General features: G+C 46.6%; 1 protein-coding gene across 1 annotated transcript in view; it reads left to right on the plus strand.

Moving 5' to 3' along the window:
• The window catches only part of LOC306774292 (calpain-2 catalytic subunit-like), a gene marked incomplete at its 5' end in the record, with an annotated part of 136,506 nt that overhangs the window by 114,343 nt on the left and 4,670 nt on the right, over window positions 1–17,493 (plus strand). Inside the window, 3 exons of the mRNA XM_079264292.1 lie at window positions 11,007–11,128; window positions 11,217–11,350; window positions 13,001–13,169. Coding sequence (XP_079120418.1) covers window positions 11,007–11,128; window positions 11,217–11,350; window positions 13,001–13,169 — 425 coding nt within the window. The remainder of the gene's footprint in view (window positions 1–11,006; window positions 11,129–11,216; window positions 11,351–13,000; window positions 13,170–17,493) is intronic.

A 17,493-nucleotide genomic window follows, 5' to 3' on the forward strand; every position in this document is an offset into this window, starting at 1 on the left:
AAAGAATGTAGGACGTGATCTGAGACGGAACCTGAGACAGAATGTAGGACGTGATCTGAGACGGAACCTGAGACAGAATGTAGGACGTGATCTGAGACGGAACCTGAGACAGAATGTAGGACGTGATCTGAGACGGAACCTGAGACAGAATGTAGGACGTGATCTGAGACGGAACCTGAGACAGAATGTAGGACGTGATCTGAGACAGAACCTGAGAAAGAATGTAGGACGTGATCTGAGACGGAACCTGAAACGGAACCTGAGACAGAATGTAGGACGTGATCTGAGACAGAACCTGAGAAAGAATGTGGGACGTGATCTGAGTCGGAACCTGAGACAGACTGTAGGACGTGATCTGAGACGGAACCTGAGACAGAATGTAGGACGTGATCTGAGACGGAACCTGAGACAGAATGTAGGACGTGATATGAGACAGAACCTGAGAAAGAATGTAGGACGTGATCTGAGACGGAACCTGAGACAGAATGTAGGACCTGATCTGAGACGGAACCTGAGACAGAATGTAGGACGTGATCTGAGACGGAACCTGAGACAGAATGTAGGACGTGATCTGAGACGGAACCTGAGACAGAATGTAGGACGTGATCTGAGACGAAACCTGAGACAAGAATGTAGGACGTCATCTGAGACGGAACCTGAGACAGAATGTAGGACGTGATCTGAGACGGAACCTGAGACAGAATGTAGGACGTGATCTGAGACGGAACCTGAGACAGAATGTAGGACGTGATCTGAGACGAAACCTGAGACAAGAATGTAGGACGTCATCTGAGACGGAACCTGAGAAAGAATGTAGGACGTGATCTGAGTCGGAACCTGAGACAGAATGTAGGACGTGATCTGAGTCGGAACATGAGACAGAATGTAGGACGTGATCTGAATCGGAACATGAGACAGAATGTAGGACGTGATCTGAGAGAGAACCTGAGACAGAATGTAGGACGTGATCTGAATCGGAACATGAGACAGAATGTAGGACGTGATCTGAGAGAGAACCTGAGACAGAATGTAGGACGTGATCTGAGACAGAACCTGAGACAGAATGTAGAACGTGATCTGAGACGGAGTCTGAGACAGAATGTAGGACGTGATCTGAGACAAAACCTGAGACAAGAATGTAGGACGTAATCTGAGTCGGAACCTGAGACAGAATGTAGGACGTGATCTGAGTCGGAACATGAGACAGAATGTAGGACGTGATCTGAGTCGGAACCTAAAACAGAACCTGAGATAGAATGTGGGACGTGATCTGAGAGAGAACCTGAGACAGAATGTAGGACGTGATCTGAGACGGAACATGAGACAGAATGTAGGACGTGATCTGAGTCGGAACCTGAGACAGAATGTAGGACGTGATCTGAGACGGAGTCTGAGACGGAACCTGAGACAGAATGTAGGACGTGATCTGAGACAAAACCTGAGACAAGAATGTAGGACGTCATCTGAGACAGAACCTGAGAAAGAATGTAGGACGTGATCTGAGACGGAACCTGAGACAGATTGTAGGACGTGATCTGAGACGGAACATGAGACAGAATGTAGGACGTGATCTGAAACAGAACCTGAGAAAGAATGTAGGACGTGATCTGAGACGGAACCTGAGACAGAATGTAGGACGTTATCTGAGACGAAACCTGAGACAGACTGTAGGACGTGATCTGAGAAAGAACCTGAGACACAATGTAGGACGTGATCTGAGACGGAACCTGAGACAGACTGTAGGACGTGATCTGAGACAGAACCTGAGACAGAATGTAGGATGTGATCTGAGAGAGAACCTGAGACAGAATGTAGGAAGTGATCTGAGAGAGAACCTGAGACAGAATGTAGGACGTGATCTGAGACGGAACCTGAGACAGACTGTCGGACGTGATCTGAGACGGAACCTGAGACAGAATGTAGGACGTGATCTGAGACAGAACCTGAGACAGAATGTGGGACGTGATCTGAGACGGAACATGAGACACAATGTAGGACGTGATCTGAGACGGAACCTGAGACAGAATGTAGGACGTGATCTGAGACGGAACCTGAGACAGAATGTAGGACGTGATCTGAAACAGAACCTGAGAAAGAATGTAGGACGTGATCTGAGACGGAACCTGAGACAGAATGTAGGACGTGATCTGAGAGAGAACCTGAGAAAGAATGTAGGACGTGATCTGAGACAGAACCTGAGACAGAATGTAGGACGTGATCTGAGACGGAACCTGAGACAGAATGTAGGACGTGATCTGAGACGGAACCTGAGACAGAATGTAGGACGTGATCTGAGACGGAACCTGAGACAGAATGTGGGACGTGATCTGAGACAGAACCTGAGACAAAATGTAGGATGTGATCTGAGAGAGAACCTGAGACAGAATGTAGGACGTGATCTGAGACGGAACCTGAGACAGAATGTAGGACGTGATCTGAGACAGAACCTGAGACAGACTGTAGGACGTGATCTGAGAGAGAACCTGAGACAGAATGTAGGACGTGATCTGAGACGGAACCTGAGACAGAATGGAGGACGTGATCTGAGACAGAACCTGAGACAGAATGACAAGAATGTAGGACGTGATCTGAGAGAGAACCTGAGACAGAATGTAGGACGTGATCTGAGACGGAACATGAGACAGACTGTAGGACGTGATCTGAGACGGAACCTGAGAAAGAATGTAGGACGTGATCTGAGACAGAACCTGAGACACAATGTAGGACGTGATCTGAGACGGAACCTGAGACAGACTGTAGGACGTGATCTGAGACGGAACCTGAGAAAGAATGTAGGACGTGATCTGAGACGGAACCTGAGAAAGAATGTAGGACGTGATCTGAGACGGAACCTGAGAAAGAATGTAGGACGTGATCTGAGACGGAACCTGAGAAAGAATGTAGGACGTGATCTGAGACGGAACCTGAGACAGAATGTAGGATGTGATCTGAGACGGAACCTGAGAAAGAATGTAGGACGTGATCTGAGACGGAACCTGAGACAGAATGTAGGACGTGATCTGAGACGGAACCTGAGACAGAATGTAGGACGTGATCTGAGACGGAACCTGAGACAGAATGTAGGACGTGATCTGAGACGGAACCTGAGAAAGAATGTAGGACGTGATCTGAGTCGGAACCTGAGACAGAATGTAGGACGTGATCTGAGACAGAACCTGAGAAAGAATGTAGGACGTGATCTGAGACGGAACCTGAAACGGAACCTGAGACAGAATGTAGGACGTGATCTGAGACAGAACCTGAGAAAGAATGTAGGACGTGATCTGAGTCGGAACCTGAGACAGACTGTAGGACGTGATCTGAGACGGAACCTGAGACAGAATGTAGGACGTGATATGAGACAGAACCTGAGAAAGAATGTAGGACGTGATCTGAGACGGAACCTGAGAAAGAATGTAGGACCTGATCTGAGACGGAACCTGAGACAGAATGTAGGACGTGATCTGAGACGGAACCTGAGACAGAATGTAGGACGTGATCTGAGACGAAACCTGAGACAAGAATGTAGGACGTCATCTGAGACAGAACCTGAGAAAGAATGTAGGACGTCATCTGAGACAGAACCTGAGACAGAATGTAGGACGTCATCTGAGACAGAACCTGAGACAGACTGTAGGACGTGATCTGAGACGGAACCTGAGACAGAATGTAGGACGTGATCTGAGACGGAACCTGAGACAGAATGTAGGACGTGATCTGAGACGAAACCTGAGACAAGAATGTAGGACGTCATCTGAGACGGAACCTGAGAAAGAATGTAGGACGTGATCTGAGTCGGAACCTGAGACAGAATGTAGGACGTGATCTGAGTCGGAACATGAGACAGAATGTAGGACGTGATCTGAGTCGGAACATGAGACAGAATGTAGGACGTGATCTGAGTCGGAACCTGAGACAGAATGTAGGACGTGATCTGAGTCGGAACATGAGACAGAATGTAGGACGTGATCTGAGTCGGAACCTGAGACAGAATGTAGGACGTGATCTGAGACGGAACCTGAGACAGAATGTAGGACGTGATCTGAGACGAAACCTGAGACAAGAATGTAGGACGTCATCTGAGACGGAACCTGAGAAAGAATGTAGGACGTGATCTGAGACAGAACCTGAGAAAGAATGTAGGACGTGATCTGAGACGGAACCTGAGACAGACTGTCGGACGTGATCTGAGACGGAACCTGAGACAGAATGTAGGACCTGATCTGAAACAGAACCTGAGAAAGAATGTAGGACGTGATCTGAGACGGAACCTGAGACAGAATGTCGGACGTGATCTGAGACGGAACCTGAGACAGACTGTAGGACGTGATCTGAGACGGAACATGAGACAGACTGTAGGACGTGATCTGAGACGGAACATGAGACAGAACGTAGGACGTGATCTGAGAGAGAACCTGAGACAGAATGTATGATGTGATCTGAGACGGAACCTGAGACAGACTGTAGGACGTGATCTGAGACGGAACCTGAGACAGAATGTAGGACGTGATCTGAGACAGAACCTGAGACAGAATGTAGGACGTCATCTCAGACAGAACCTGAGACAGAATGTAGGACGTGATCTGAGACGGAACATGAGACAGACTGTAGGACGTGATCTGAGACGGAACATGAGACAGAATGTAGGACGTGATCTGAGTCTGAACCTGAAACAGAACCTGAGATAGAACGTAGGACGTGATCTGAGAGAGAACCTGAGACAGAATGTATGATGTGATCTGAGACGGAACCTGAGACAGACTGTAGGACGTGATCTGAGACGGAACATGAGACAGAATGTAGGACGTCATCTCAGACAGAACCTGAGACAGAATGTAGGACGTGATCTGAGACGGAACATGAGACAGAATGTAGGACGTGATCTGAGACGGAACATGAGACAGAATGTAGGACGTCATCTCAGACAGAACCTGAGACAGAATGTAGGACGTGATCTGAGACGGAACATGAGACAGAATGTAGGACGTGATCTGAGTCGGAACCTGAGACAGAATGTAGGACGTGATCTGAGACGGAACCTGAGACAGACTGTAGGACGTGATCTGAGACGGAACCTGAGACAGAATGTAGGACGTGATCTGAAACAGAACCTGAGAAAGAATGTAGGACGTGATCTGAGACGGAACCTGAGGCAGACTGTCGGACGTGATCTGAGACGGAACCTGAGACAGAATGTAGGACGTGATCTGAGACGGAACCTGAGACAGAATGTGGGACGTGATCTGAGACAGAACCTGAGACAAAATGTAGGATGTGATCTGAGAGAGAACCTGAGACAGAATGTAGGACGTGATCTGAGACGGAACCTGAGACAGAATGTAGGACGTGATCTGAGACAGAACCTGAGACAGACTGTAGGACGTGATCTGAGAGAGAACCTGAGACAGAATGTAGGACGTGATCTGAGACGGAACCTGAGACAGAATGTAGGATGTGATCTGAGACGAAACCTGAGACAAGAATGTAGGACGTGATCTGAGAGAGAACCTGAGACAGAATGTAGGACGTGATCTGAGACGGAACCTGAGACAGAATGTAGGACGTGATCTGAGACGAAACCTGAGACAAGAATGTAGGACGTGATCTGAGAGAGAACCTGAGACAGAATGTAGGACGTGATCTGAGACGGAACATGAGACAGACTGTAGGACGTGATCTGAGACGGAACCTGAGAAAGAATGTAGGACGTGATCTGAGACAGAACCTGAGACACAATGTAGGACGTGATCTGAGACGGAACCTGAGACAGACTGTAGGACGTGATCTGAGACGGAACCTGAGAAAGAATGTAGGACGTGATCTGAGACGGAACCTGAGAAAGAATGTAGGACGTGATCTGAGACGGAACCTGAGAAAGAATGTAGGACGTGATCTGAGACGGAACCTGAGACAGAATGTAGGATGTGATCTGAGACGGAACCTGAGAAAGAATGTAGGACGTGATCTGAGACGGAACCTGAGACAGAATGTAGGACGTGATCTGAGACGGAACCTGAGACAGAATGTAGGACGTGATCTGAGACGGAACCTGAGACAGAATGTAGGACGTGATCTGAGACGGAACCTGAGAAAGAATGTAGGACGTGATCTGAGTCGGAACCTGAGACAGAATGTAGGACGTGATCTGAGACAGAACCTGAGAAAGAATGTAGGACGTGATCTGAGACGGAACCTGAAACGGAACCTGAGACAGAATGTAGGACGTGATCTGAGACAGAACCTGAGAAAGAATGTAGGACGTGATCTGAGTCGGAACCTGAGACAGACTGTAGGACGTGATCTGAGACGGAACCTGAGACAGAATGTAGGACGTGATCTGAGACGGAACCTGAGACAGAATGTAGGACGTGATATGAGACAGAACCTGAGAAAGAATGTAGGACGTGATCTGAGACGGAACCTGAGAAAGAATGTAGGACCTGATCTGAGACGGAACCTGAGACAGAATGTAGGACGTGATCTGAGACGGAACCTGAGACAGAATGTAGGACGTGATCTGAGACGAAACCTGAGACAAGAATGTAGGACGTCATCTGAGACGGAACCTGAGAAAGAATGTAGGACGTGATCTGAGTCGGAACCTGAGACAGAATGTAGGACGTGATCTGAGTCGGAACATGAGACAGAATGTAGGACGTGATCTGAGACGGAACCTGAGACAGAATGTGGGACGTGATCTGAGACGGAACATGAGACAGAATGTAGGACGTGATCTGAGACGGAACCTGAGACAGAATGTAGGACCTGATCTGAAACAGAACCTGAGAAAGAATGTAGGACGTGATCTGAGACGGAACCTGAGACAGACTGTAGGACGTGATCTGAGACGGAACATGAGACAGACTGTAGGACGTGATCTGAGACGGAACATGAGACAGAACGTAGGACGTGATCTGAGAGAGAACCTGAGACAGAATGTATGATGTGATCTGAGACGGAACCTGAGACAGACTGTAGGACGTGATCTGAGACGGAACCTGAGACAGAATGTAGGACGTGATCTGAGACGGAACATGAGACAGACTGTAGGACATGATCTGAGACGGAACATGAGACAGAATGTAGGACGTGATCTGAGTCTGAACCTGAAACAGAACCTGAGATAGAACGTAGGACGTGATCTGAGAGAGAACCTGAGACAGAATGTATGATGTGATCTGAGACGGAACCTGAGACAGACTGTAGGACGTGATCTGAGACGGAACATGAGACAGAATGTAGGACGTCATCTCAGACAGAACCTGAGACAGAATGTAGGACGTGATCTGAGACGGAACATGAGACAGAATGTAGGACGTGATCTGAGACGGAACATGAGACAGAATGTAGGACGTCATCTCAGACAGAACCTGAGACAGAATGTAGGACGTGATCTGAGACGGAACATGAGACAGAATGTAGGACGTGATCTGAGTCGGAACCTGAGACAGAATGTAGGACGTGATCTGAGACGGAACCTGAGACAGACTGTCGGACGTGATCTGAGACGGAACCTGAGACAGACTGTAGGACGTGATCTGAGACGGAACATGAGACAGAATGTAGGACGTCATCTCAGACAGAACCTGAGAAAGAATGTAGGACGTGATCTGAGACGGAACCTGAGACAGAATGTAGGACGTGATCTGAGACGGAACCTGAGACAGAATGTGGGACGTGATCTGAGACGGAACATGAGACAGAATGTAGGACGTGATCTGAGACGGAACCTGAGACAGAATGTAGGATGTGATCTGAGACAGAACCTGAGACAGAATGTAGGACGTGATCTGAGACGGAACCTGAGACAGAATGTAGGACGTGATCTGAGACGGAACCTGAGACAGACTGTAGGACGTGATCTGAGACGGAACCTGAGACAGACTGTAGGACGTGATCTGAGACGGAACATGAGACAGAATGTAGGACGTCATCTGAGACAGAACCTGAGAAAGAATGTAGGACGTGATCTGAGACGGAACCTGAGACAGAATGTAGGACGTGATCTGAGTCTGAACCTGAAACAGAACCTGAGATAGAACGTAGGACGTGATCTGAGACGAAACCTGAGACAAGAATGTAGGACGTCATCTGAGACAGAACCTGAGAAAGAATGTAGGACGTGATCTGAGACGGAACCTGAGACAGAATGTAGGACGTGATCTGAGTCTGAACCTGAAACAGAACCTGAGATAGAACGTAGGACGTGATCTGAGAGAGAACCTGAGACAGAATGTATGATGTGATCTGAGACGGAACCTGAGACAGACTGTAGGACGTGATCTGAGACGGAACATGAGACAGAATGTAGGACGTGATCTGAGACGGAACCTGAGACAGAATGTAGGACGTGATCTGAGACGGAACCTGAGACAGAATGTAGGACGTGATCTGAGACGGAACCCGAGACGGACTGTCAGACGTGATCTGAGACAGAATGTAGGACGTGATCTGAGACGGAACCTGAGACGGACTGTCAGACATGATCTGAGACGGAACCTGAGACAGAATGTAGGACGTTTTCTGAGACGGAACCTGAGACAGACTGTAGGACGTGATCTGAGAAAGAACCTGAGACACAATGTAGGACGTGATCTGAGACGGAACCTGAGACAGAATGTAGGACGTGATCTGAGACAGAACCTGAGACAGAATGTAGGATGTGATCTGAGAGAGAACCTGAGACAGAATGTAGGACGTGATCTGAGAGAGAACCTGAGACAGAATGTAGGACGTGATCTGAGACGGAACCTGAGACAGACTGTCGGACGTGATCTGAGACGGAACCTGAGACAGAATGTAGGACGTGATCTGAGACAGAACCTGAGACAGAATGTAGGACGTGATCTGAGACGGAACATGAGACACAATGTAGGACGTGATCTGAGACGGAACCTGAGACAGAATGTAGGACGTGATCTGAGACGGAACCTGAGACAGAATGTAGGACCTGATCTGAAACAGAACCTGAGAAAGAATGTAGGACGTGATCTGAGACGGAACCTGAGACGGATCCGAGTGTGTGGGAGAATTGACATCTGTCAAACACGGTAGCTGAGAGCTAACTGAGCTAACCAGCTAATGTTTCTGCTGTAAACGTGTTTATTCCTGCTGTAAACGTGTTTATTCCTGCTGTAAACGTGTTTATTCCTGCTGTAAACGTGTTTGTTCCTGCTGTAAACGTGTTTGTTCCTGCTGTAAACGTGTTTATTCCTGCTGTAAACATGTTTATTGATGCTGTAAACGTATTTATTCCTGCTGTAAACGTGTTTATTCCTGCTGTAAACGTGTTTATTCCTGCTGTAAATGTGTTTATTCCTGCTGTAAACGTGTTTATTCCTGCTGTAAACGTGTTTATTCCTGCTGTAAACATGTTTATTGATGCTGTAAACGTATTTATTCCTGCTGTAAACGTATTTATTCCTGCTGTAAACGTGTTTATTCCTGCTGTAAACGTGTTTATTCCTGCTGTAAACATGTTTATTGATGCTGTAAACGTATTTATTCCTGCTGTAAACGTGTTTATTCCTGCTGTAAATGTGTTTATTCCTGCTGTAAACGTGTTTATTCCTGCTGTAAACGTGTTTATTCCTGCTGTAAACATGTTTATTGATGCTGTAAACGTATTTATTCCTGCTGTAAACGTGTTTATTCCTGCTGTAAACGTGTTTATTCCTGCTGTAAATGTGTTTATTCCTGCTGTAAACGTGTTTATTCCTGCTGTAAACATGTTTATTCCTGCTGTAAACGTGTTTATTCCTGCTGTGAAGTTCGTCTTTTTAACATGGGAGTCTATGGGGATTCGCGCTGTTTTTCTGCCCCTAGTGGACGAAGGGGGAACTGCAGCTTCAGACACTTCCGCTTTTTTTTTTTTTTTTTTACATTTTTTTAAAGGAGTGTGTAGAAGCATCAGCATCGATGTAATCCCACCCCAGTGATGAGCAATACAATATCAATAACAATAGTAACCCATAGCAATACAACAGTAGCAAGCCCGTATATTAGTAATACCTGCAGAAGAAGAACAAGAAGAAGAAGAAGAATCAGAAGAAGAAGAAGAAGAATCAGAATCAGTTTCAGTGATGGAACAGTACAGTAATAATACAAATAACATTCATAGAAACAGTAGCAACATGTATATCAGCAGTAATAATAGAACTATAATATTTCTGTACTCCTTATCATGTCTTTGTATATTGACTTAAATCTGTGGACATTTGGACACTGCCTGTGATTTTCTCCCAGCTTGTTCCATAGTTTAACCACACACACACACACACACACACACACACACACTTTTCCTGCTGCTTTTCACCAAGTTTCATTCTGACGTTCCCTCGCTACCTGTACGCCCATCTCTCTGACTGAAAGGTTTCTACATGGTGTGGTAAGAAGTTCCTGCTAGCCTTAAACACAAACTGTCCTTCCCTGTGAAGTGAGGTTTTCTAGTTGTTGCCCCAGACCTCCACACGGTCCTGGAAGTCAGGAAAAATCAGTGAAGGATGAAGAATGTCGAGTGACTGGTAACCCAGAAACTGCTCCATCTTATTTATTCTCTCCCACTTTGTTTTGTGTCTGATGTGGGTTTCTAATTTCATCATCTAATATCTTTTCACCTTTAAATGCTGGGCGTTGTTGCTTGGACAGAGCCGGAGACACACCTGAGACACACCTTGTCCCTAAAATAGCTGACTGAATCATCTCAGGTGTGTCCTCTCAGCAGGAACACATGAACAGGAAAATCCACTCAGCTAAGTGTGTGTGTGTGTGTGTGTGTGTGTGTGTGTGTGTGTGCATTTTCTGTTGTTTTCTTTGGAATGGAAACGTCTGAGATGCAGCAGCCAATCAGAGCAGCTCCTGGTGAACACCTGACCCTGTGAATGAGCACCCAGACCTGTTGGGTTCCCTTCATCAGCTCCAAACCGGGTCTTTTGGCTGATTAAATGATTGTCCTGATTGGTTAAATGTGACCTCAGGTGAACTGATTACTCCTGTCTGTCACCCAGGTGACTGTTGGCTGCTCGCTGCCATTGCCTCTCTGACCCTGAACGAGGAGGTTCTTGCTCGGGTGGTCCCTCGAGACCAGAGCTTCATGGATGGCGAGTATGTCGGCATTTTCCACTTCCAGGTACTAACTGTGTGGGCAGGTGAACGGGTCAGATGGTGAACGGGTCAGATGGTGAACAGGTCAAGTCACATGGTCTGTCTGTCCTCAGTTCTGGCAGTTCGGGGAGTGGGTGGACGTGGTGATCGATGACCGGCTGCCGGTCCGAGGAGAGGAGCTGCTGTTTGTCCACTCGGCTGAGGGCAGGGAATTCTGGAGCGCCCTGCTGGAGAAGGCCTACGCCAAGTAAGACCAGGAGCCTCATCTATAAACCTGAAGGTAGCAACGCTGCCTCCAGGCGGCGTCCGTACTGAAACCAGGAGAACCTTCCAGGTTTCTACAGCAGCACGTCCCACGCCTGTTTCCTCCATAAATCAGGATCAACAGGAAGTTTAACACGGTGAGGAAACATCTGGCCACGCCCACATGTTGGCCATAAAAGGTCAGGCCGACGCCCTGATAAATATTAATCCATCTCATTTCCATGAAGGTTCTGCAGGAAAAAAGAGGAATTTTCTGGAAAATGAGGAAGAAATTCTAACAGATAAAGCTGTAAAATGTAAAAGTATTTTATCTGGTGGAGACGGGATGGACATCACCACCAGCAGAAAGACAGAGGAGGTCAGCAGGGGACAGATGCTGTCAGCGTCTCATCAGACCAGCGGACTTATCCAGAAAGGACAAATAAAGTGGTCAGACAGTAAAATGTAGGGAGAGAGGACATCTTGGTCCACCTTGTCCCCCCAGCAGGCGTGTCCTGGCAGAGGAGGAGGTGCAGGAGACGGAGACATGAAGACAGAAATGAGACTAAACCTGTGAATAAATGAGAATTGTCCACCTCTGATGTGTTGCATCACTTCTAGACGTTTGGCAGCAGTTTGGTTCCAACATGATGGTTGGAGGTCGGGGACAACAGCGCTGGTCGCAGCTGAACGGGACACGTTACCATTTAGTAGCATGTTATGTAGCGTCTCCACTATCTGCAGACATCTGCAGCTGTACAACAGGTTTCCTCCTGGGCATGGAGGCACCTCCACCTGCCTCCATCTGCCCGATGGCCGCTACACCACGTCTGGCTGTGGAGAACATCGTTCTGTTCCTCTGCTCTGGGTTGGGAAAAGGAGCGGACCCGACCTGTCAGTCCCTTCCCTTTGGAAGGTGCCGGACTGGAGTCCAGAGTCTCCATGTTCCATGTCCACCAGCAGGGACAGATAAGCCACATTGGGGAGCATTTTATATCCAACCATCACTTCATGTTCTGTATCTGCAGGTGGAGGAAACACCTGAGCAGCCTGATGATGGGCTGTTGTCATGGCGACCGCCTCCTTTTACCTGCAGGTCTTCATGTAGAGCTTTATTAGTACGGCAGCTTCTGTACGACTTATTAACTGTGTGATGTGGCTTTTCTAACATGTAGAACTGCTTGGTTTCAGAACATTTTCCTGCTGGACGTTTTACGTGCTGGAGGAACTTTTTCTCTTCTCCTGCAGATGCTGTTAATGTCCAACATTCTGGGGGAAAGTTTACGTTTCATTTGGAACAAATGGCTCAGATTTCTTTTTATTTCCTGCCTTTGGTGTCGCCGTTTCCCGTTTCTCCAGATGTTGTCGTACGCCGGGGTCAGAGTTGGCGTGGAGGTCGGGACGTTTTACCGCCAAGTCCTGCTTTTAGAAACCCCAGAAGTGGACTGGGACTGGTCTATGGCGGGCTTGGTGCGACGGCTTTATGAGGCCCCTGGGTCTAGAACAGGGTCTGAACCAGACATTCTGAACCCATTTTCAGTCGGATGAATTTCTCTAACAACTGGATCACAGTTCTGCAGGAGGACTTGGTTCTGTATGGGTCCGACTTCCTGCCCAATCCCCAGGTGTCATCTGACGTGTGATATCACTGCAGGTTGAACGGGTGTTATGAGGCTCTGTCCGGAGGATCGACCACCGAGGGCTTCGAAGACTTCACAGGAGGAATCGCCGAAGCCCACGAGCTGAGCCGACCCCATCCACACCTGTTCCACATCATCCAGAAGGCTCTGGACCGAGGCTCGCTGATGGGCTGCTCCATTGACGTGAGACGGCCGAAACTTCACAACCTGAAATCTACATGAAATGAAATAAACTACACGACCTCAAATAAACTACAGAACAAATAAACATGGCCTGATCAAAATTACACAAACAGAAATAAACTACGCATCATCAATAAACTACACATCATCAATAAACAACACATCAGTAAACTACACATCATCAAATCTACATAAATTAAATAAAGTACACGACCTCAAATAAACTACACAACTAGAAATAAACTACACAACAAATAAACAACATGGTCTGATCCAAATTACACAAACAGAAATAAACTATAAAATTGTATAGTAAACTACACAACTTCAATAAACTACACATCAGTAAACTACACTTCAATAAACTACGCATCATCAATAAACTACGCATCAGCTACACAACTTCAATAAACTACACATCGTCAATAAACTACACATCGTCAATAAACTACACATCGTCAATAAACTACACATCGTCAATAAACAACACATCAGTAAACTACACATCATCAAATCTACATGAAATTAAATAAACTACACGACCTCAAATAAACTACACAACTAGAAATAAACTACACAACAAATAACACAACATGGTCTGATCCAAATTACACAAACAGAAATAAACTATAAAATTTTATAGTAAACTACACAACTTCAATAAACTACACATCAATTTAACTACACTTCAATAAACTAAACATCAATAAACTACACAACATCAATAAACTACGCATCAATAAACTACACAACTTCAATAAACGACACATAATCAATAAACAATGTGTGTGCATAGAGGTGTGTGCATATATGTATGTGTATATGTGTACATATGTATATATATGTGTGTATGTATATATATATATATATATATATATATATATATATATATATATATATATATATATATATATGTATGTGTGTGTGTGTGTGTGTGTGTGTGTATATGTGTATATGTATGTGTGTATGTATACATCTGTAGGTTGTTTTCTTTCTTTTTGTTTTTGGGTTATTTTTTAGTTTTTTGGGGTTTTTTCTCTCCCTTTATCTCTTTCACTTTTCTTATGAGGTGTTTTTTCTCCTTTCTCTTTCTGTCTTCCGTCTGTCCTCTGGTCCAGCAGTACAAACTCTACAATTCAAACAACAATACAAAATGAATATAGAAATAAAATAAAAATTCAGAAAGTCAAGGGGATCATTATATCTATAAAGCTTCCCTTGGCAGAGAAAATTTGCTCAGCAGAACATCCAGACCATCATTCTGCTGCCTAAATGCTGGACAAGACAAAAAAATAAAAATAAAAAAATAAAACACATCACCAATAAACTACACAACTTCAATAAACTACACATCAGTAAACTACACATCAATAAACTACACAACTTCAAAAACTACACATCATTAATAAACTACACAACTTCAGTAGACTACACATCTTCAATAAACTACAAAACTTCAATAAACTACACATCAGTAAACTACACAAACTACACAACATCAATAAACTACACGACTTCAATAAATTACACAACTTCAATAAACTACACACCCAGAAACTACACATCAATAATACACAACTTAAATAAACTACAAATCTTCAATAAACTACACATCAGTAAACTACACAACAAACTACACAACATCAATAAACTACACATCAATAAACTACACAACTTCAATAAACTACACATCATCAACAAACTACACAACTTCAATAAACTACAAAGCTTCAATGAAGTACACATCAGTAAACTACACATAATCAATAAACTACATGTCAATGAACTACACAACTTCAATAAACTACACATCATCAGTAAACTACACATCATCAAATCTACATGAAATTAAATAGACTACATGACCTCAAATAAACTACACAACAAATAAACAACATGGCCTGATCCAAATTACACAAACAGAAATAAACTATAAAACTTTATATTAAACTACACAACTTCAATACACTACACATCAGTAAACTACACATCAATAAACTACACAACTTCAATACACTACACATCAGTAAACTACACATCAATAAACTACACAACTTCAATAAACTACACCATCAATAAACTACACATCATCCATAAACTACACTTCAATAAAGAACACAAGATCAATAAACTACACCATTCATCCATCTTCTGCCGCTTATCCCGGGTCGGGTTGCGGGGGCAGCAGCCTAAGCAGGGAAGCCCAGACTTCCCTCTCCCCGGCCACATTTGCCAACTCTGCGGGGGGATCCCGAGGCGTTCCCAGGCCAGCCGAGAGATATAATCCCTCCAGCGTGTCCTGGGTCTTCCCCGGGGTCTCCTCCCAGAGGGACGTGCCTGGAACACTTCACCAGGGAGGTCCAGGAGGCATCCTGACCAGATGCCCGAGCCACCTCAACTGGTTCCTCTCGATGCGGAGGAGCAGCGGCTCTACTCTGATCTCCTCCCGGATGACCGAGCTCCTCACCCTATCTCTAAGGGAGAGCCCGGCCACCCTGCGGAGGAAACCCATTTCAGCCGCCTGTATACGAGATCTCCTTCTTTCGGTCACGACCCACAGCTCATGACCATAGGTGAGGGTAGGAACGTAGATCGACTGGTAAATCGAGAGCTTCGCCTTCTGGCTCAGCTCCTTCTTCACCACGACAGACCGGCGCAGAGTCCGCATTACTGCAGACACTGCACCGATCCGTCTGTCCATCTCGCGCTCCATCCTTCCCTCACTCGTGAACAAGACCCCGAGATATTTAAACTCCTCCACTTGAGGCAGGACCTGACTCCCGACCCGGAGAGGACAATCCACCCTATTCCGGCTGAGGACCATGGTCTCAGATTTGGAGGTGCTGATTCTCATCCCAGCCGCTTCACACTCGGCCGCGAATCGCTCAAGTGAGAGCTGGAGATCACGACCAGATGAAGCCAACAGGACCACGTCATCTGCAAAAAGCAGGGACCCAATCCTGAGGCCACCAAGTCGGATCCCCTCAAGACCTCGGCTGCACCTAGAAATTCTGTCCATATAAGTTATGAACAGAATCGGTGATAAAGGGCAGCCTTGGCGGAGTCCAACCGTCACCGGAAACTAATCCGACTTACTACCGGCAATGCGGACCAAGCTCTGACACCTGTCGTACAGGGACCGGACAGCTCGTACAAGGGGGTCTGGTACTCCATACTCCCGGAGTACCCCCCACAGGAGCCCCCGGGGGACACGGTCGAATGCCTTCTCCAGGTCCACAAAGCACATGTAGACTGGTTGGGCAAACTCCCATGCCCCCTCCAGGACCCCAAAGAGGGTATAGAGCTGGTCCACTGTTCCGCGGCCAGGACGAAAACCACACTGCTCCTCTTCAATCCGAGATTTGACTATCCGGCGGACCCTCCTCTCCAGGACCCCTGAATAGACCTTACCAGGGAGGCTGAGGAGTGTGATTCCCCTGTAATTGGAACACACCCTCCGGTCCCCCTTCTTAAAAAGGGGGACCACCACCCCAGTCTGCCAATCCAGCGGTACTGCCCCCGATGTCCACGCGATGCTGCAGAGGCGTGTCAGCCAGGACAGCCCCACAGCATCCAGAGCCTTAAGGAACTCCGGGCGGATCTCATCCACCCCCGGGGCCTTGCCGCCAAGGAGCTTTTTGACCACCTCAGCGACTTCAGCCCCAGAGATAGGAGAGTCCACCCCTGAGTCCACCAGCTCTGCTCCCTCATCGGAAGACGTGTTGGTAGGATTGAGGAGGTCTTCGAAGTATTCCTTGCACCGACCCACAACGTCCCAAGTTGAGGTCAGCAGCTCCCCACCTCCACTGTACACAGTGTTGATGGAGCTCTGCTTCCCCCTCCTGAGACGCCGGATAGTGGACCAGAATCTCCTCGAAGCCGTCTGGAAGTCTTCCTCCATGGCCTCGCCGAACTCCTCCCATGCCCGAGTTTTTGCCTCGGCGACAGCCGAAGCCGCATGCCGCTTAGCCCGCCGGTACCCATCAGCTGCCTCCAGAGTCCCACAGGCCAAGAAGGCCCGATAGGACTCCTTCTTCTGCTTGACGGCATCCCTCACTGCTGGTGTCCACCAACGAGTCCTGGGATTACCGCCACGACAGGCACCAACGACCTTACAGCCACAGCTCCGGCTGGCCGCCTCGGCAATAGAGACACGGAACACAGCCCATTCGGACTCAATGTCCCCCGCCTCACCCGGGACATGGTTGAAGCTCTGCTGAAGGTGGGAGTTGAAGCTATATATATATATACATATATATATATATATACACACACATATATATATATATATATATACACACACATATATATATATATATATATA

This window comes from Telmatherina bonti (assembly GCF_933228915.1).
Source record: "Telmatherina bonti genome assembly, chromosome: 3".
NCBI classification, from domain to species: Eukaryota; Metazoa; Chordata; class Actinopteri; order Atheriniformes; family Telmatherinidae; genus Telmatherina; species Telmatherina bonti.